This window comes from Phyllobates terribilis, unplaced genomic scaffold (genome assembly GCF_046119375.1).
Source record: "Phyllobates terribilis strain yellow unplaced genomic scaffold, ASM4611937v1 Scaffold_754__1_contigs__length_715743, whole genome shotgun sequence".
Taxonomy (NCBI): domain Eukaryota; kingdom Metazoa; phylum Chordata; class Amphibia; order Anura; family Dendrobatidae; genus Phyllobates; species Phyllobates terribilis.
This window is the reverse complement of record NW_027363514.1, coordinates 165498-187065: the sequence shown is the minus strand read 5'-3', so window position 1 is coordinate 187065 and position 21568 is coordinate 165498. Positions and strand designations below refer to the sequence as shown.

Genomic DNA, 21568 nt, shown 5'->3' with positions numbered 1-21568 from the left:
GGTTACTAAGTGCGCGTGTGCCCCTAGTAACCCGCTGTTTACCATGGATACCACTCTGCTACGGTGGCGGGAGCCTCCGCGCACCGTAGCAGAGTGGTATCCATGGTAAACAGCGGGTTACTAAGTGCGCGCGTGCCCCTAGTAACCCGATATTTACCATGGTTACCAGCCAGATCGTTGGTCCCGCTGGTCACACACAGCGATGTGTGCTGGCCAGCGGGAGGCCAACGACCAAAAAATGGTCCAGGACACTTTGCAGCGATCAGCGACCTCACAGCAGGGGCCTGATCGTTGCAAAGTGTCACACATAGCGACATCGCTGGTGAGGTCGCTGGTGAGTCACCAAAACCGTGACTCAGCAGCGATCTCGCTAGCGATATTGCTATGTGAGACGGGGGCTTTAGACTTCAAAACAGCATTTTTCTGGGACGCCAAGATGAATAATATCTATTAGTAAACTGAGGTACAGTATATGATCGCCTCTAAAGTGTGACTCCTGAAGAAAGAGAAAATGTACGTGCTGTTTATGCCTACGATAAAACACTTGAGCTCCTTTCTCTGGAACATTAAGTCTCTGACATTCAATGAGCAAGTTTTGAGTTGTGCCATATTATATGGAAAAAAGGGGGAATGGAAGAGAGAAAGGTTAAGAGAAAAGATGAAGTATAGACGGTAGATAGTAACGTCTACCTCTCTGTGTCTAAGAAGTATAGATTATGAATATATCAAAACAGTAGGAAATTGCGAAACAAGCAGATCCCAATGCAAGTCCCTAACTGGGGGTTGTCTTTACAGGCATAAGTCAAACTTTCAGTTCTAGGATTCCTATTAGGGGGAACCATGGAATATAAAGCAAGTAATGTAATACAAAATTTGAACATCCAAAAAGGAGAGAGATGTAGTAGAGATAATGCTGATGTATAAAAAACATCGCCCTCAATAAATAACGGCCAAAGATTTAGCTGTTATTGCAAAATACTGTATCTTTATTAAACAAAGTACAACATGTAATATATAACAGTAAAAAACAAATACTGTGTTTTTTATACATCAGCATTATCTCTACTACATCTCTCTCCTTTTTGGATGTTCAAATTTTGATTGCGAGCTCTTCTTATAGGTTTATAAAGTAATGTAATACAGCCTGATATTACAGTAGTATCATGTGAACTCAACTTATATGCCGGTCTAAGATCTTATATGAACTTAGACATTCTATATAGTGGAAGAGTGGCACCTAATGCTCTATTTAGATATATCTAATTACATGCTTAAAGAAATAAGTAAGCATCTGCAAACTGTCTCTCATCAGGGAAGACAAGATTCATTTCAGGAGCTCATATGATTGGCAGGTTCCTTTCCCATCTGGCTGCATCACCATCAAGTTCCTGATCCATTGAACGCCTTCTGTGACGTGCTGGAACTCTCTGTGGCAATGGTGGAGCAGGTGGCCAGTCAGGTATATGGAATGTCCAGGGCATCACAAATAGGTCTCATGTTGCTTGGATCTTTGAAAATATACAGCTGGAATGGGTACCCCCAGGAGTACATCAGGCCATTTTCCCGGATGGCATCAAGTAGTGGTTTCAATACCCTTCTTTTAGCAAGTGTCATTCAGGATAGATATGTGAGCAATTATATGCGTTTCCATTGAAATCACCAGGACCCAACTCCTCTGCTTTCCTCACAATGGCCTCTTTTACATTGAAAAAATGTATGCGACAGATAATGTCCCTTGGATGCTCAGGATCTGGGCCATGATTGCCTATTGTACGGTGCGCCTTTTTCAATCTCCACCTCCTTATCAATAGGATCACCAAGGATATTATTGAACAATGATCGCAGTGTAAGCATAATCACTTGTGCATTGATGCTTTCAGGTATACCCCTTATCCAGATATTATTGTGATTTTCTTGATCAGGTGGTTTATTTACTTGCTGTGAAGATCCAGTGTTAGTTTCTGAGCATTGTGATGGCCTCTAACTTGGACAATATTATCCTCTAATCTCTGTACCTTGTCCGTAAGCTGTGATAGGATAGAAGTGAGGGGACGTATTTCAGTATTGTATGTGGTCTCCAGCCTCTGAATATATTGCTCCATATCTTCTTTAGTAGGGATAGACGCAATCTGATATACAAATAAGTTATGTTGTTCCCCATATCAGAATAACCTGTGGCTGGGGGGTAAATGTCCCTGTGAAGCATGCGCTGCTCAGTATGTGCTTTGGTGAGAGTACATGGAGATTTGTGGAGCTGTTTTCTTGTGAGGCCTACATTGAGAGAAGTTGGTGCAGGACTTACAGCCTGGAGCTGTCTGGCATCATGAGGGTTAAGACTGCTTCTTTTTCCACGCTGAGGTGAGGCAGTAATGGCTCCAGAGCAGGAAGATAAGACCTTCCATAAGAAACGCTGAATACCAGACATGCTGACAGAGGTGGAGGACCTCAGATTAACCTCTGATCTCTTCTTTCTTTCCCATATCGAAAGTCATGTTTGAGGCTGTAAATTGCTTATAATTCCCACAAGAACAAGGTCTGAAGAGAGTGCTTTCAGTGTGTGCATTCTCTTGGTGCTATGTCCAGGCCATGTCCTTGCTGTTGATGTTCAATATGTCTAAAGATGGCGTTGATTGGGAGCAGGATTGTGTGATGTAACAATCTTGTGTGATGTAACAGCCTTACGGAAACGCGAGTTGTGACACCAATGGAACGCCGCCAGAACAGGAAGTGCGTATGAGTGTTTTTATTTTAACAAGGCCAAAGATGAGGAATGAGAAGGAGTTGTCCTAGTAGTGGACAACCCCTTTATGAAGATACAATTTTCGGTTAAAAATGAAAAAGGCTTCTCCCCTGTGTGACTTCTCTGAAGTTTGTTAAGAGTTTATTTCCGTGTAAAACATTTCCCACATTAAGAACATGAAAATGGCTTCTCGTCTGTGTGAGTTCTCTGGTGACTAAAAAGTGATGATTTCTTCACAAAACATTTCCCACATTCTGAACAGGAAAAAGGCTTCTCCCCTGTGTGAGTTCTCTGGTGCTTAACCAAATCTGATTTATCTTTAAAACATTTGCCACATTCTGAACAGGAAAAAGGCTTCTCCCCTGTGTGAGTTCTCTTGTGCTTAACCAAATCTGATTTCCAGCTAAAACATTTTCCACATTCTGAACAGGAAAAAGGCTTCTCCCCTGTGTGAGTTCTCTGGTGATTAACCAAAACTGATTGCTGGATAAAACATTTCCCACATTCTGAACAGGAAAAAGGTTTCTCCCCTGTGTGAATTCTCTTGTGCTTAACCAAAATTGATTTCCAGCTAAAACATTTCCCACATTCTGAACAGGAAAAAGGTTTCTCCCCTGTGTGGGTTCTCTGGTGCTTAACCAAAATTGATTTCAAGCTAAAACATTTTCCACATTCTGAACAGAAAAAAGGCTTCTCCCCTGTGTGAGTCCTCTGGTGTATAACCAAATCTGTTTTCCGGCTAAAACATTTTCCACATTCTGAACAGGAAAAAGGCATCTCCCCTGTGTGAATTCTCTGGTGCTTAACCAAATCTGATTTATCTTTAAAACATTTGCCACATTCTGAACAGGAAAAAGGCTTCTCCCCTGTGTGAGTTCTCTTGTGCTTAACCAAATCTGATTTCCAGACAAAATATTTTCCACATTCTGAACAGGAAAAAGGCTTCTCCTCTGTGTGAGTTCTCTTGTGCGTAACCAAAACTGATTTCTGGATAAAACATTTCCCACATTCTGAACAGGAAAAAGGTTTCTCCCCTGTGTGAATTCTCTTGTGCTTAACCAAAATTGATTTCCAGCTAAAACATTTCCCACATTCTGAACAGGAAAAAGGTTTCTCCCCTGTGTGGGTTCTCTGGTGCTTAACCAAAATTGATTTCAAGCTAAAACATTTTCCACATTCTGAACAGAAAAAAGGCTTCTCCCCTGTGTGAGTCCTCTGGTGTATAACCAAATCTGTTTTCAAGCTAAAACATTTTCCACATTCTGAACAGGAAAAAGGCATCTCCCCTGTGTGAATTCTCTGGTGCTTAACCAAACCTGATTTCCAGCTAAAACATTCTCCACATTCTGAACAGGAAAAAGGCTTCTCCCCTGTGTGAATTCTCTGGTGCTTAACCAAATCTGATTTCCAGCTAAAACATTTTCCACATTCTGAACAGGAAAAAGGCTTCTCCCCTGTGTGGGTTCTCTGGTGATTAACCAAATCTGATTTCTGGTTAAAACATTTCCCACATTCTGAACAGGAAAAAGGCTTCTCCCCTGTGTGATTTCTCTTGTGCCCAACCAAATCTGATTTCCGTCTAAAACATTTTCCACATTCTGAACAGGAAAAAGGCTTCTCCCCTGTGTGAGTTCTCTGATGTCTGATAAAACTTGATTTCGCGGTAAAACATTTTCCACATTCTGAACAGGAAAAAGGCTTCTCCCCTGTGTGAGTTCTCTGATGTCTCATAAAATTTGATTTCAATGTAAAACATTTCCCACATTCTGAGCATGAAAAAGGCTTCTCCCCTGTGTGAGTTCTTTGATGTTTGATAAGAGTTGATTTCTCTGTAAAACATTTTCCACTTTCTGAACAAGAAAATGGCTTCTCCTCTTTGTGACTTCTCTGGTGATTAACAAGATCTGATTTCTGTTTAAAAAATTTCCCACACTTGAAACAAAAAAATCTATTCTCTGCTGTGTGAATGCTTTGATCTTTAAGAAAAGACTTTTCGAGGGAAAAACTATTTCCATATTCTGAACATGAAAATGGCTTTTTTGCTTTAGGAGCAATTTGTTTTTTAATGCTTATTTTGTGACTCTGATTTTCCTTAGTAGTTGGTAATGAATCAGAAGACAGGACCTGTTTCAAATGATCAGATGACAGATCTTTCCTGTGAAGGGATGATGGTATATCTGGAGTAATGGTATTCACTTCAGTTGTATCCTGTGGGATCTCAAGATCGTCTGATTTAAAAATTGAAGATGTCAGCTGTCTCTCTGATCTCCTGGTACAGTCATCTGTCAAGAATAAAACCAATTATTGTTTATGAATAACATATCCTTAAAATTTATATTGTTGAATATTTCTACTTAAACTCTCCGTAAAAATGTACTTTATGTAAAAGTATCATTATTTACCAAGAAAACATCACAGAAAAATCAGCCTTACCAACACCAAATCAGATAACAAATGCATTAGCATTTTAGTGTTGGTTGGGTGTACTGGTGTCTGTCCATGTGGGGTGCACTTATATAGTGCTGGGCAGCCCTCCTGATCTAATAGTATGGGCATCATTAGGCTAAGCCAGACACTGTGCATCACACCTACCTGTGTGACTGGCATCCTATGCAAGCTTCATCTGTGTGCATCTTTAATACTAGGCAACCACACCCTCCATGAATTGGTAGGTTTGTGAGTGGTTGCTCCATCAGTAATTTGCACCTGCCGCTGCCCCCACCTTTATCATGGGGGTCTGCGGCATCCTGCTAGTGCATTTGTTATATGATTTGTGTTGGTAAGGCTGTATCTTTTTCTGTGATTTTTTTTTTATTTTGCCCTATGTTAGCCGTCATTATTCACAAAGACAATAACAGTTCACAGTCTAATAGAAAACCTCATAGGATGAACCAGTGGATCGTAGTGTTCAACTGTTTGTTCATTCTGCCTCCCAAATATGGAATAAAAAGCCACCAAACAATGTTATGTAGGCAAAAATAATATAAATAAAAACTTCTACTCATCTCACAAAAAACAAGTCCCCACTCAGGGGAGGAGTCCTGAGGAGATAATTTGCATATTCCCACTGCATTTTGGGGTAAGTGAAGAGTCTCAGCGAGCTCAAAGAACACTGGATTTTGGCTGTTGGAGCTGAAAAGAGGACATCGGTAAACCAGGGGAGGAGTCCTGAGGAGATAATTTGCATATTCACACTGCATTTTGGAGTAAGTGAAGAGTCTCCGCGAGCTCAAAGAACACTGGATTTTGGCTGTTGGAGCTGAAAAGAGGACATCGGTAAACCAGGGGAGGAGTCCTGAGGAGATAATTTGCATATTCCCACTGCATTTTGGGGTAAGTGAAGAGTCTCCGCAAACTCAAAGAACACTGGATTTTGGCTGTTGGAGCTGAAAAGAGGACATCGGTAAACCAGGGGAGGAGTCCTGAGGAGATAATTTGCATATTCACACTGCATTTTGGAGTAAGTGAAGAGTCTCCGCGAGCTCAAAGAACACTGGATTTTGGCTGTTGGAGCTGAAAAGAGGACATCGGTAAACCAGGGGAGGAGTCCTGAGGAGATAATTTGCATATTCCCACTGCATTTTGTGGTAAGTGAAGAGTCTCCGCGAGCTCAAAGAACACTGGATTTTGGCTGTTGGAGCTGAAAAGAGGACATCGGTAAACCAGGGGAGGAGTCCTGAGGAGATAATTTGCATATTCCCACTGCATTTTGGGGTAAGTGAAGAGTCTTCGCGAGCTCAAAGAACACTGGATTTTGGCTGTTGGAGCTGAAAAGAGGACATCGGTAAACCAGGGGAGGAGTCCTGAGGAGATAATTTGCATATTCCCACTGCATTTTGGGGTAAGTGAAGAGTCTCCGCGAGCTCAAAGAACACTGGATTTTGGCTGTTGGAGCTGAAAAGAGGACATCGGTAAACCAGGGGAGGAGTCCTGAGGAGATAATTTGCATATTCCCACTGCATTTTGGGGTAAGTGAAGAGTCTCCGCGAGCTCAAAGAACACTGGATTTTGGCTGTTGGAGCTGAAAAGAGGACATCGGTAAACCAGGGGAGGAGTCCTGAGGAGATAATTTGCATATTCCCACTGCATTTTGGGGTAAGTGAAGAGTCTCCGCGAGCTCAAAGAACACTGGATTTTGGCTGTTGGAGCTGAAAAGAGGACATCGGTAAACCAGGAGAGGAGTCCTGAGGAGATAATTTGCATATTCCCACTGCATTTTGGGGTAAGTGAAGAGTCTCCGCGAGCTCAAAGAACACTGGATTTTGGCTGTTGGAGCTGAAAAGAGGACATCGGTAAACCAGGAGAGGAGTCCTGAGGAGATAATTTGCATATTCCCACTGCATTTTGGGGTAAGTGAAGAGTCTCCGCGAGCTCAAAGAACACTGGATTTTGGCTGTTGGAGCTGAAAAGAGGACATCGGTAAACCAGGGGAGGAGTCCTGCATTTTGAAGCTTTTTTTTTAAGCTTTTTTCACTGTTTTCAGAACATTAACAATAAGAACATGGAAGAGTCCAGGAGCCATTTGGTGAGCTGCATATCCTGCTACATGTTCACAGACTTGCCAGTGGAAAAGCCAAACTTCACATGCCAGAAATGCAAGCTTGTGTCCCTGTTGGAGGAAAAGTTGCGAAATCTAGAAGAGAGGTTAACTACCTTGAAAATCATTAAGGAAGGTGAAGAGTTCTTAGACAGAGCAGAATTATCTCTTCATGATTCAGAAAGAGAAGAAATTCGAACTGCTCCTGACGAAACAGAGGAATGGAAGCATGTGACCCATAGAAGCAGGAGGATCGAGAGGCAGTCAGCACCCATACTGCTCAGGAACCAGTACCAGGCTCTCACGCAGGAGAACCATGAAGAAATACAGCAAAATAGGACTTTGCCAGCAATGAATAACCTTGTAAGCCCTCAGAATCCTCCTGGATGGAGAAAGAAGAATGTTGTGAAGAAAAAACGGAGAGTGGTGGTCATGGGGGATTCCCTGTTAAGAGGAACAGAGACCGCTATCTGCAGACCAGACATAACCTCAAGAGAAATGTGCTGTCTTCCAGGAGCAAAAATTAAAGATGTGTCTGACAGGATATCAAGACTCTTCAGACCTACAGATCACTACCCATTCCTGCTAATACATGTGGGGACAAATGACACCGCAGGAAAGGACCTGGAAACCATCTGCAGTGACTTTGAAGACTTAGGCAAGAAAGTGAAAGAATTGGGAGCGCAGGTGGTCATAGAATCATAGAATCATAGAATGGTAGAGTTGGAAGGGACCTCCTGGGTCATCTGGTCCAACCCCCTGCTCAAAGCAGGATTCACTAAATCATCTCAGACAGATGTGTGTCCAGCCTCTGTTTGAAGACGTCCATTGAAGGGGAACTCACCACCTCTCGTGGCAGCCTGTTCCACTCATTAATCACCCTAACTGTCAAAAAGTTTTTTCTAATATCTAATCTGTGTCTCCTCCCATTTAGTTTCATCCCGTTGCTTCTAGTCTTTCCCTGTGCAAATGAGAATAAAGATGATCCTTCTACAATGTGACAGCCCTTGACATATTTGTAGACAGCTATTAAGTCTCCTCTCAGTCTTCTTTTTTGCAAGCTAAACATTCCCAAATCCTGCAACCGTTCCTCATAGGACATGGTTTGCAGACCAGTCACCATTCTGGTCGCTCTTCTCTGAACTTGTTCCAGCTTGTCTATGTCTTTTTTAAAATGTGGTGCCCAAAACTGTACACAGTATTCCAGATGAGGTCTGACCAAAGAGGAGTAAAGACCGATAATGACTTCACGTGATCTAGACTGTATGCTTCTGTTAATACATCCCAGAATTGTATTTGCCTTTTTTGCTGCTGCATCACACTGTTGACTCATGTTCAGTCTATGATCTATTAGTATACCTAAGTCTTTTTCACATGTACTGTTGCTTAGCTCTATTCCTCCCATTCTGTATATGCTTTTTTCATTTTTATTGCCCAGATGTAGTACTTTGCATTTTTCCCTGTTAAAAACCATTCTGTTGGTTGCTGCCCACTGCTCCAGTTTATTTAGGTCTTTTTGAATCCTCTCTCTCTCTTCTCTAGTATTAGCTATCCCTCCTAGCTTTGTGTCATCAGCAAATTTAATCAGTTTACCCTCAATTCCTTCATCTAATGGTTGGATGGTCTTCTCATCCATCCTCCCAGTGGATGGCCATGGAACAATGAGGTGGAATAAGATTCTACAGGTGAACAACTGGCTACGTCGATGGTGCCGTCAACAAGGATTTGGATTTCTGGATCATGGAATGAATTACCTATACGATGGACTACTTGCTAGAGATGGGGTGCACCTTACGAAGACTGGAAAACATGTATTTGGAAGTCGCCTTGCTACACTCATCAGAAGAGCTTTAAACTAGAACAATGTGGGAAGGGAAGCAAAAGGCCAGAAAAAGCCATACAGCTGACAAATACTATTGAGATCTCTGCTACTGGAAGTGGAAAAGAAGAACAAAGACAAAAAAATCTAAATGATAAAAATATGGGAGGAAGAGAAACCAATCACAAACTAAAATGTTTTTATACAAATGCACAAAGCATGGGCAACAAACAAGGAGAATTGGAACTACTAATGCAGGAAAAGGAATATGATGTCATTGGAATCACTGAAACTTGGTGGGACGATACACATGATTGGAATAAAAGGCTAAAAGGATACAACTTATTTGCAAGAAACAGACTTGATAAACGAGGAGGAGGTGTTGCATTGTATGTTAGAAAAGCGTATATCTGCACAGAGATTGAAGCTTCAGAGACTGGGAGTTCTGTGGAAACTGTTTGGGTAAGAATACAAGGAGAGAACAACGGAAAGGACACCATTGTAGGCATTTACTACAGGCCACCTGGGCAAGCTGAAGATATGGATGAACTCTTTATGTATCAAATGACCAAGTTCTCCAAAAAATATGATGTAGTGGTCATGGGAGATTTCAACTATCCAGACATTTGTTGGGAATCTCTCTCAAGTAAAACTAACAGGTCAAGCAAATTCTTATCCTCTCTTGCTGACAACTTTATCTTCCAAAAGGTAGGGGAGAAAACAAGGGGATCTGCTACTTTGGATCTAATCCTTATAAACAGGGAGGAAATGGTAGAGGAGGTAAAGGTGGCTGGGACCCTAGGAGGCAGTGATCATGCTATTATAGAATTTTGGATAACTAGAGGAGGAAGACATGTGAAGACTCAAACTTCAAGGTTAGATTTTAGAAAGGCAGATTTTAAGAGACTCAGAAAGAGAATAGGAGGGATCCAATGGCTGGATGTCCTTAAGGACAAAAATGTCCAGGAAGGATGGGAAATTTTTAAAAATGAGATTCTCAAAGCACAATCGTTAACAATCCCGAAAAGTAGGAAGAATGGGAAGCATTTAAGGAAACCAGGATGGATGAACACAGAACTTAAACACATGCTAAAAAGAAAGAAAGAAATGTTTATTAAATGGAAAGAAGGAGGCATATCTAAAGAAGATTATAATGCAGTCTGCAGATCCTGCAGGGCACGTATCAGGTTAGCTAAAGCTGACAATGAATTAAGGCTTGCAAGAGATGTCAAAAGCAATAAAAAAGGATTTTGGGGGTATGTCAAAAGTAAAAGAAAAGTCAAAGATGCTATAGGATTTTTACAGGATGAAAATGGAGAAATGGTAAGAGAGGATGTTGAGAAGGCCGAACTTTTTAATTCCTATTTTGCATCTGTTTTCTCTCAGAAAGAAAATGTAACATCAACTGATCTTCACTGTCCTTTTAAAGGAATAGAGGAATCCAAGTTATCTGTAAACAGAAAGATTGTGAGGGAATATTTAGCTAACATAAATGAGTTCAAGTCTCCAGGTCCAGATGAATTACACCCCAGAGTACTGAAGGAGATCGTAGAAGAAATTTTAGAACCACTCTCCATAATCTTTGAAAATTCTTGGAGAACAGGAGAAGTCCCAGAAGACTGGAGAAGAGCAAATGTTGTTCCTATCTTCAAAAAGGGGAAGAAGGTGGACCCAGGGAACTATAGGCCGGTGAGTCTGACTTCTATACCAGGAAAGATCTTTGAACAAATTATTAAACAACATGTATGTAAGTACATGGATATGAATGAAGTGATTAACCAGAGTCAGCATGGGTTTGTAACTAACAAGTCATGTCAGACTAACTTAATTTCCTTCTATGACAGAATCACTGACTGGGTGGATCAGGGAAATGCTGTAGATATAGTATATCTTGACTTCAGCAAAGCATTTGACAAAGTATCTCACACCATCCTTATTGAAAAAATGACCAAGCATGCAATGGACCAGGCAACTGTTAGGTGGATTCATAACTGGCTTAGTGATCGGACTCAAAGGGTGGTTGTAAATGGCTTCACATCCAGCTGGATGAATGTCTCAAGTGGGGTACCACAGGGCTCCGTCCTGGGACCTGTATTGTTCAACATCTTTATCAATGATTTAGATGAAGGAATTGAGGGTAAACTGATTAAATTTGCTGATGACACAAAGCTAGGAGGGATAGCTAATACTAGAGAAGAGAGAGAGAGGATTCAAAAAGACCTAAATAAACTGGAGCAGTGGGCAGCAACCAACAGAATGGTTTTTAACAGGGAAAAATGCAAAGTACTACATCTGGGCAATAAAAATGAAAAAAGCATATACAGAATGGGAGGAATAGAGCTAAGCAACAGTACATGTGAAAAAGACTTAGGTATACTAATAGATCATAGACTGAACATGAGTCAACAGTGTGATGCAGCAGCAAAAAAGGCAAATACAATTCTGGGATGTATTAACAGAAGCATACAGTCTAGATCACGTGAAGTCATTATCGGTCTTTACTCCTCTTTTGTCAGACCTCATCTGGAATACTGTGTACAGTTTTGGGCACCACATTTTAAAAAAGACATAGACAAACTGGAGCAAGTTCAGAGAAGAGCGACCAGAATGGTGACTCGTCTGCAAACCATGTCCTATGAGGAACGGTTGCAGGATTTGGGAATGTTTAGCTTGCAAAAAAGAAGACTGAGAGGAGACTTAATAGCTGTCTACAAATATGTCAAGGGCTGTCACATTGTAGAAGGATCAGCTTTATTCTCATTTGCACAAGGAAAGACTAGAAGCAATGGGATGAAACTAAATGGGAGGAGACACAGATTAGATATTAGAAAAAACTTTTTGACAGTTAGGGTGATTAACGAGTGGAACAGGCTGCCACGAGAGGTGGTGAGTTCCCCTTCAATGGACGTCTTCAAACAGAGGCTGGACAGACATCTGTCTGAGATGATCTAGTGAATCCTGCTTTGAGCAGGGGGTTGGACCAGATGACCCAGGAGGTCCCTTCCAACTCTACCATTCTATGATTCTATGATTCAGGTCCATCATTTGTCAATGGAAAACCAGAGGTTTCCACATTATTAGTGGCTCAAAGGCTTTTGAAAAGCAACATGGCTTCCATAAACCAATCCAGCAATATCCACTCTCCCAAAGTCAAATCTCCCCCTCGCTTCTGAGCCTTGCAGTGCGCCCAAACCACACTCAGCATCCATGTATTTGACATTACTATAGTGAGAAGAACCCACTTAATTGATGGTGTGTGTCTCCTGGAGCACAATCTGGGCACAATGTGTTGGGTAATGAAATTATATATTTGTAATTTTCACTCTCCATCATCCACTGCGTGCTAATTTCCGGAAAGCGCCTGTGGAGTCAAAATAGTCACTACTCCTATAGATTATTTCACTGAGGGTTATAATTTCCAAAATGGAGTCACTTTATGGGGATTTCTACTGCTCTGGTTTTCTGCAATTTGGTCACATTAGGGCTTCTGCAAATGGTGGGTCCCATCTCCTCTGGGATCTGCTCCTGCGACGTCTGCTTCTCTCACCAAGAGCCGTCTTATTCATCCGGCAGGCGGCGCTGGTGATGGAGGAGACGTCAGAATCAGAAGCTCTGGGCGGCGCAGGCTCTGTCCAGCCACTAAGATTAGGGTGCCTGGGACCAGTAGTACCATCCAGTCTGGCAGTATGGGTGTGTGTGCTGTCCAGCGGGAGTAATCTGCTCTCTGCTTCAGCCAACTGGAAAGCACCGCACCCTACTAAAGCTGGAAGCATATTGCCGGAAGCTGCCAGATACAGCCTTGTTCTCCTCTGGTTCAGTCCTCTGTGCTCAGCTCCCGGCTTGTGTATTTGTGTCCTGTTGTGACCTCGGCCCGTTTACTGACTACTTTTGTGTGATTTTGTATTTTCTCTGACCTCCATGTTCTGACCCGGCTACCTGACTATTTTTCTTGCCATCTCACACCACAGAACATTAGGTAACACTGTGGCCCAATCTTAGGGGGTCTCTGTCTAAGTCCAAATACATGTAGAGGGGTTAAAGGATGATGAGCAAGGCAAACCCTGGGATCTGGAAAATGGAGTAGATAGTGCCAAGCCTGTTTGTGGTAGCCATCTTTTGAGCTGCCAGGTGACAATGAACAGTGTCCCCAATACATTGTATCTGCACACTATCCCAGCAAAATCTGCATTCAAATAGCTAAATGTCGCTCCTTCCCTTCTTAACCTGCCATGTGCCCAGACAGTAGTGTACAACCATATATAGGGGATTGTCAGATACAAGAGAAGTTGGAAAATAATTTGTAAGGTCCATTTGTTTCCTATTATCCTTTGTGAAGAATTCCAAAGTTATCACCACATAAAGTGACACACGTCAGATTTTAAAAATGGGTCCAGATAGAAACACAAAACTGGCTGCAGGAAGGGGTTAAATCAGAGTATTTTGGGCACTAACTACTGTAGTCAAAACTGTGAGCATAGACAATAACACATCTACTGAAATGATCAAACTCAACAGTCTCCATCAGTGAGTAGTGAGTAACTAGTGGTGAAACCTCTCTGTGGTAATTAGAGTATGGGGCTCGGTGGCTCTTGGCAATCTAAACCATCGTAAGGACCAATATTTTCTGTCAGATGAGTTTCAAGAAGAAATATCAGATGTTCAAAGAGAACTTTTTATAATAGTGCAGAGATGAGGCGTCTTAAATTTAGCTTAGAGATATATCATGGCACAGGTGTAATGCTATTTTTGTTTAGTTTATCACAATTCTGTTTGAAGTTAGTCAGTTTTAAAAGAAATTGAAAAGTCAGAATAAAGGGAGACTCTGTTGTTATTGTACAGAAATTCACACGTATCCCTCACTGCACATTTAATGTTGTCGATCATAAAAGTGAAGTTTGGCCAGAAAGACTGGACCTGGTCTTGTAGGGACCATATGAGCACATTCAGCAGCACAGAAGGGAGAGAAGGTAGATTCATCCAATAAGATATCAGGGCCCTAGCAAGCCAACAGCATCATTACCCTCCGCTTTCGTCATAATATTTTTCTTCAAGTGATTTTCTGGCTTTGTGATTTACAGATCTGGGTAGGTAACGTCTCCTAATCACAGGGAGTAGGTGGATCCTCCAGGTTGTAAGTTCTATGGAAAAGGGTTTTAAATGCCCAAAATCATTTGAATATTTTTGGATGGAGGAGAATGTTGTGGTCTAGAGGCAAAATGGTGATCACACGATTGTGATACGGCCGGACTACACCACCGATAAAGCAGCCACAGCCGGTGACTGAGAAGAATCTGTGACTTCTCTGCATTTAGTGGTCACTACTCACCTGGGTAGTCAAATGTAGGAATCTCCTCTTTACACCGCTCATCACCCCTCACATATGTCTCTGTAGTATTAATATGGGTCAGATCTTCACCCTGAAACAAATATTGTAAAAGTCACAAACAGATGAGAAGTCTCATCTTTGATCAGCTCTAATCCTGCCATCTCCACCGTTCTCATTACACAAGTAGAAAACATATAATACTGGTGGATAAAACAAGACTGAACACAAGACCTTCACAGTCGTCTACACATCATAGGGGAGATCTCATGACACCTTCTCTCCATCTACCTGATGATCCTGAGGAACATTGGGATCTTCTTGTTTACAGTCCTGTAGAAGAAGAGGATGGGGACATCTCTCTGGTGTTGTCCTCTTACTGGATAGATCTGGAGGAAACACATACAGGGACTGAATCCATTCTTTACATACAGATAATTATAGGCCGTGTGTATTTAGTCCTGTCTATTACCTGGTGATGTGAGGGGCTGGGGAACCTCCATCATGACGTCTTTGTACAAATCTTTGTGTCCTTCTAAATACTCCCACTCCTCCATGGAGAAATAGACAGTGACATCCTGACATCTTATAGGAACCTGACACATACAATGATACAGTCATCCCCCCGATCCTTTCATAGCGCTATTGTATAATGTCCCAGCATTCCCAGCAGTGTCACCTCTCCAGTCAGCAGCTCAATCATCTTGTAGGTGAGTTCTACGATCTTCTGGTCATTGATGTCCTCATGTATGAAGGGGTGAGATGGAGGCCCTGTGATTGGGCTCAGGGGTCTTTCCCATCCCTCAGACACATGGACCTGACAGCGCTCCCTAGAGGTCTTCTTCACTACTGTGTAATCCTGGTTATGGAGAGACGTATAAATAAATCTCACTACAGACATTTCCAGAGTCCTCACCTCTCCAGTTCTGTCCATCTGTTATTCCCATAGATTAGAATGATGTAATGTGACGTCATCAGAATCTCTCACCTCTCCAGTAAGACGGAAGAGGATTTCTAGGGTGAGGTGTAATATCCTCTCTGCCATCTTGTCTCTATTCATATCCATCTTTGATGGGTCCATAAGGAAAATTCTCTTAAATAGAAGATCTTCACTGAGATGATCTGATATTGTACGGACCTGAATGAGAAGATGATGAGCTGATGTAACATCATAAAAATCCTGGGTAATAATACAATTACTGGAGATAATAAGGGGAAACATATGAGGACATATATTATTTTACAGTATTTAGTTTTCTTCTTTACATCTAGTAATAAAACCTATATATTTTAGGCCACAGACAGCAAGCAGTTCCTTCCTTGGAGTCTGTAGCTGAACACGTTTCTCAAAGACTCATCTTCCATAAAGCTAATTCTCGTCTTATTTACCGACACTGCAATCGGCATTAGCAATACTGCAGGAGATATTCATTACACGTGACATGAGAAATAACTACTTCATGAAGAGGACAACATCTTCATCTTCTACTACGGCTCTTGAAACATATTTAGCCAGAGTTCATCACTGACTACATCTCCACCGGCCGTCTATATGAATGTTTCCAGTCTTCCCTAGACTGTAATCTTCTGTCAAGTTAGATCTCATGTCTTAACAGAAAAAAGGCATCTCCCCTGTGTGAGTTCTCTTGTGCTCAACCAAACCTGATTTCCGGCTAAAACATTTCCCACATTCTGAACAAGAATAAGGCTTCTCCCCTGTGTGAGTTCTCTGATGTCTGATAAAACTTGATTTCTCTGTAAAACATTTTCCACTTTCAGAACAAGAAAATGGCTTCTCCTCTGTGTGACTTCTCTGGTGATTAACAAGATTTGATTTCTGGTTAAAAAATTTCCCACACTTGAAACAAAAAAATCTATTCTCTGCTGTGTGAATGCTTTGATATTTAAGAAAAAACTTTTCGAGGGAAAAACTATTTCCATATTCTGAACGTGAAAATGGCTTCTTTGCTTTAGGAGCAGTTTGTTCTTTAATGCTTATTTTGTGACTTTGATTTTCCTTAGTAGTCGGTAATGAATCAGAAGACAGAACCTGTTTCAAATGATCAGATGACAGATCTTTGCAGTGAAGGGATGATGGTATATCTGGAGTAATGGCATTCACTTCAATTGTATCTTGTGTGATCTCAAGATCATCTGATTTAAAAATTGAAGATGTCAGCTGTCCCTCTGATCTCCTAGTACAGTCATCTGCCAAGAATAAAACCAATTATTATTTATGAGTAACATATCCTTAAAATTTATATTGTTGAATATTTTTACTTAAACTCTCCGTAAAAATGTACTTTATGTAAAAAAGAGATTTTTGTGTACTCACCGTAAAATCTCTTTCTCTTAGCCTCTAATTGGGGGACACAGGACCTTGGGTGTTATGCTGCTGTCCACTATGCATAATCTGAAAAAGATTAAGCGTGGCTCCTCCTCTGCAGTATACACCCCTGGACGGCATCAGCCTTCTCCAGTTTGTGCAAAAGCAGTAGGAGGAACCTAACATGGATAACATAACCATGCCTATAAGAAGGCAACTATGTACGAGCTCAAAGGAAAAACAATATGAGAACTCAACATAACAACGGCCCAGAACGGACAACAGGGTGGGAGCTGTGTCCCCCAATTATAGGCTAAGACAAAGAGATTTTACGGTAAGTACACAAAAATCTCCTTTACTCTGTCGCCTCATTGGGGGACACAGGAGCTTGGGACGTCCCAAAGCAATCCCTGGGTGGGAAGCAATGGACGAATATTGTGTAGACGGTCGCCGCCTGCAGAACACGTCTGCCCAGGCTCGCGTCTACTGAGGACTGGGTATGAACCCTGTAGTGTTTGGTAAACGTGTGTAGGCTAGTCCAGGTGGCTGCCTTACACACTTGTTGTGCTGAAGCCTGGTGCTAAATGGCCCAGGAGGCCCCTACCGCACGTGTGCCATAATACCAGCTGGAAGAGGAAAATTTTTGAGGCGGTAGGCCTCTTGTATGGTGGATTTGATCCACGTGCCAAGGGTAGCTTTGGAAGCTGGCAGACCCTTGCTGCCGCCTTCCAGAAGAAGGAAAAGAGAATCAGACTTCCAGAAGGGCGCAGTCCTAGACACATAGATACGCAATGCCCTGACAAGGTCAAGCATATGCAGAGCCTTCTCCACTCTATGAACCGGGACCGGACATAAGGATGGCAGTTAAATTTCCTCATTGAGGTGGAAGTTGGACACAACCTTCGGGAGGAAGGATGGGACCGTACGGAGGACTACCTTGTCCTGGTGAAAAGCCAGGGAGGCCGTCTGCAGGAGAGTGCTGTCAGTTCAGACACCCTGCGTAGCGAGGTGATTGCCACCAGGAAAACCACTTTCTGGGATAGAAGGCGGAGTGGGACTTCCCTAAGGGGTTCAAAGGGTGTTTCCTGCAATGCTGTCAGCACCAGGTTGAGGTCCCACGTTTCTAGTGGTCGTCTGTAGGGGGGAACCAATCAGGAAACCCCCAGAAGAAATTTCCTTACTTGCGGCTTGTTAGCGATGCACCTCTGAAAAAGCACTGAGAGAGCTGACACCTGGCTCTTAAGGGAGGCCAGGGACAGTCTGGCCTCCAGACCCGATTGGAGAAACCCAAGTACCCTGGGGAGGGAATAAGGGAATGGGATCTGGCCACTAGAGATTCGCACCAGGTAAAGAAGGCTTTCCAGGTACAGTAATAAATCTTAGCAGAGGTTGGCTTCCGTGCCCTGAACATGGTTCCAATGACGTCCGGCGAGAACCCTGACTGGGTTAGAACCCAGGTCTCAATGGCCACGCCGTCAAATTGAGGGCCCCTGAGTTCTGGTGGTAGAACGGGCCTTGTGACAGAAGATCGGGGTGGTCGGGGAGACGCCAGGGGACATCTGCTGTGAGCTGTACAATGTCGGTGTACCATTTTACTTGATCTTCCTCACCACTCTGGATATCAGGGGAAGAGGTGGAAAAATGTACAGGAACTGGAACTGGGTCCAGTCCTGAACCAGGGCGTCCGCTCCTAGCGCCTGCAGGTCGTGTGTTCTGGCCATGAAGTTGGAGACCTTGACATTGAAGTGGGATGCCATTAGGTCCACGTCCGGAGTCCCCCAGCGATGGCAGATCTGTCAAAAAACTTCGGGATGGAGAGACCACTCTCCCGAGTCCATTCCTTGCCGGCTGAGGAAGTCTGCTTCCCAGTTGTCCACACCCGGAATGTGGACCGCAGAGAGAACTGAACCTGTGTCTTCCGCCCAGTGGAGAATGTGTGTCACTTCTCGCATCGCCTGGGCACTGCGGGTCCCCCCTTGGTGATTCACATATGCCACAGCCGTGCCGTTGTCCGACTGTATTCTGATGTGAGAGGCTGCCAGTAAGTGATGGAAGGCTCTCAATGCCAGGAGGATGGCACGAATTTCCAAGATGTTGATGGGCATGGTCGCTTCCACTGGGGACTACTTGCCCTGTGCTCTGTGGTGTAGGAGTACCGCACCCCAACCCGTCAGGCTCGCGTCGGTGGTCAGAACCTTCCATTGACCAGTGAGAAAGGATTTCCCCTTTGTTAGTGAGGTTGGGTTGAGCCACCAGTGGAGGGACCTCTTGGTTGACGACGTCAGCTGGAACTCCCTGTCAAGAGAAAGAGGGTTCCTGTCCCATGACTTGAGGATGGCTAGTTGGAGAGGCCTGAGGTGAAGCTGGGCAAATGGGACCGCTTCTATTGCCGCCACCATCCTGCTAAGGACTCTCATGGCAAACCGGAGAGATCAAGGGGGTTTGCTGAGGAGGGTGCGAACTCCTAGACAGAGAGGCAGTGCCTTGTCCTTGGGAAGGAGCACTAGACCCCTGAAGGTGTTGAATAGCATTCCCAGGAAGGTCAGAGACTGACTCGGGGTTGGTGATGACTTTTGTAGGTTGACTAACCAGCCCAGGCGACTCAGAGTGTCCATTATGATTGAGACGCTGAGCTCGCAGTCCTTGAAGGTGGAAGCCTTGATAAGGAGATCGTCCAGGTATGGAATGACTACTATGCCTCTGGAGTGCAGGACGTCCATGGTGGCTGCCATGACTTTGGTAAACACTATGGGAGCCGTGGCGAGTCCGAACGGGAGAGCCACAAACTGGTAGTGGTCCTGGTCGATTGCGAACTTGAGAACTCTCTGATGGGCAGGCGCAATTGGTATATGCAGGTATGCGTCTTGTATATCTATGGAAGCGAGAAATTCTCCCTTTTCCATAGACGCAATGATGGACCGAAGGGACTTCATGCGGAAGTGACGTACCCGTACATATTTGTTGAGCTGCTTTAGGTTCAGTATGGGCCGTACACCGCCTCCTTTATTGGGGACTACGAATAAATTGGAGTAGAACCCTCGGAAGCGCTCGGCCGCAGGGACTGGTACTATGACTCCTGCTTGAAGAAGAGAGAAGACCGCTTGGCGGAAGGCACGAGCCTTGTGTGGCGGTTTTGGGGGAACAGAAATAAAGAGTCTGTTTGGTGGGTTGGAAGTGAACTCTATCTTGTATCCCGAAGACACTAGTTCCCTGACCCACCTGTCTTCTGTAATAGGCAGCCATACTTGATGAAAGAGAAAAAGTCAGCCACCTACAGGTGGGGTGTCTTTCGGAGTCAGTGAGTCATGATGAGGAGAAGGTCTGAGGTTTTCCTCCTTTGGACTTTGACTGGCCTGCTTTTGACTGCCAGGTCTTGTCCGACTTTTGCGTCAGCCGCGAGTTGTCCCTGCGTGGGAGGCGGTTGCTATTTTGTGCTGGCCGTGAGGCGGACCAGCCAGAAGAGTTCCGAAAGGATCGGAATCGAGTTTGGTTATGCTTATTGTAAGTGCGTTTGGGTTTCAGTTGGGGGAGGAGAGGTACTCTTACCCCTGGTGGCGTTGGATATCGTGTCCAACTGTTCACCAAAAAGTCGACCACTGCAGTACGGGAGGTGCGTAAAGGACTTCTTTGAGGCTGCGTCTGCTTTCCATTCCCGCAGCCAGAGGATACGCCGAATCGTGATGTCGTTTGATGCTATCCCCGCTGCACCCCTTGCATAATCCAGAGCTGCATGAAGCATGTAATCAGCTACAACTGCTATTTGAACCGCTTGGTCCGACAGCTCAGGAACAGATACTTGGAGGCCAGCTTGTAAATTTTGGGCCCAAGCCAGGATGGCCTTGGCAACCCAAACTGAAGCGAACGCGGGAGCCAGGGAGGCCCCTGCAGCCTCGAAAATTGAACGAGCCATGCGTTCTACCTGCCGGTCTGCTGCGTCCCTGAGGATTGAGCTATCTGGCAGTGAAAGGAGTGACTGTGCTGCTAGCCTAGAGACTGGGGGATCCACTTTGGGTGGATCTGTCCATTCCTTGGTGGTCTCCTGTGGGAAGGGGTACCGCGCTTCCAGATATTTCCGATTGGTAAACTTCTTCTCAGGCTGTGAGAACTGCTTTTTAAGGATCGACTTAAGCTCTGGGTGGTCAAAGAAGACCTTAGGCGGCTTCAGAACTCCTTCAAAGGAAATCTTGTGTTGTGGTGCCTCCAGGGGCGGATCAGAAATGTCCAGCACCTGATGGATGGACGAGATTACGTCCTCAACTAGCGCTCTATTGCTAGGGGGAATTGGGATCAGGGACCCTTCAGTTTCCTTGTCTGAGTCGGAATCACAGATGCCTTCTGAATCCTGTGTATCGCTAAGGCGTCTCCTGCTGGGTGAACCGGGGTGGAGGCCTTCTCTGGTCAGGGATCGCTGCGGAGAACTGTATTGTTTGTCCCTGGTAGGGGACGGTCTAGATGATCTGGAACTACGGTATGTCTCCCTAGAAGCGGATGACTGTGTGCTATGGGATGACGCAGATGAACATGACCTGTGGGTCCGCTTGCGTCCTGACCTGGATGTGCCTGGGTCGACATGTCCCTGAGTCGAGCTTTCCCTTTGCTGGGTAAAGTTCATAGCCGAGGCATGACTCTGCAGAGCCTGAAGCAATGTGGAAGTTAGGTTATCTATAGACTGTGTCATAGATTGCGACATCTGAGTGACCCATTCCAGCGTGGCATTAGACACCGAAGCATTGGAAAGGGCTTCTTGGGGCTCTGGCACAGTAGTCTGGATGCAGTCCTGGCAATGCGGATACATGCTGCCGCTGGGGAGAGTATTGCTGCAG

The 21568-nt window shown here is 44.0% G+C and overlaps 3 protein-coding genes across 3 annotated transcripts in view; all 3 read right to left on the bottom strand.

Annotated features, from left to right (window-relative positions):
* The window catches only part of LOC141238544 (uncharacterized), a 486605-nt gene that overhangs the window by 460353 nt on the left and 4684 nt on the right, over positions 1-21568 (bottom strand). The window lies entirely within an intron of this gene.
* Positions 1089-21317, bottom strand: LOC141238546 (uncharacterized). Its single transcript, XM_073668443.1, is given in 3 exon segments — positions 1089-4782; positions 16034-16627; positions 21296-21317. Coding segments are annotated over 3 exon segments (2655 nt in total). The 3' UTR covers positions 1089-2743.
* LOC141238541 (gastrula zinc finger protein XlCGF53.1-like) lies at positions 14408-15320 on the bottom strand. Its single transcript, XM_073668435.1, has 4 exons — positions 15099-15320; positions 14892-15015; positions 14711-14808; positions 14408-14513 (listed from the first exon to the last, which is right to left on the bottom strand). The coding sequence occupies exons 1-4, from the start codon at positions 15318-15320 to the stop codon at positions 14415-14417; spliced, it is 543 nt and encodes a 180-aa protein (XP_073524536.1). The 3' UTR covers positions 14408-14414.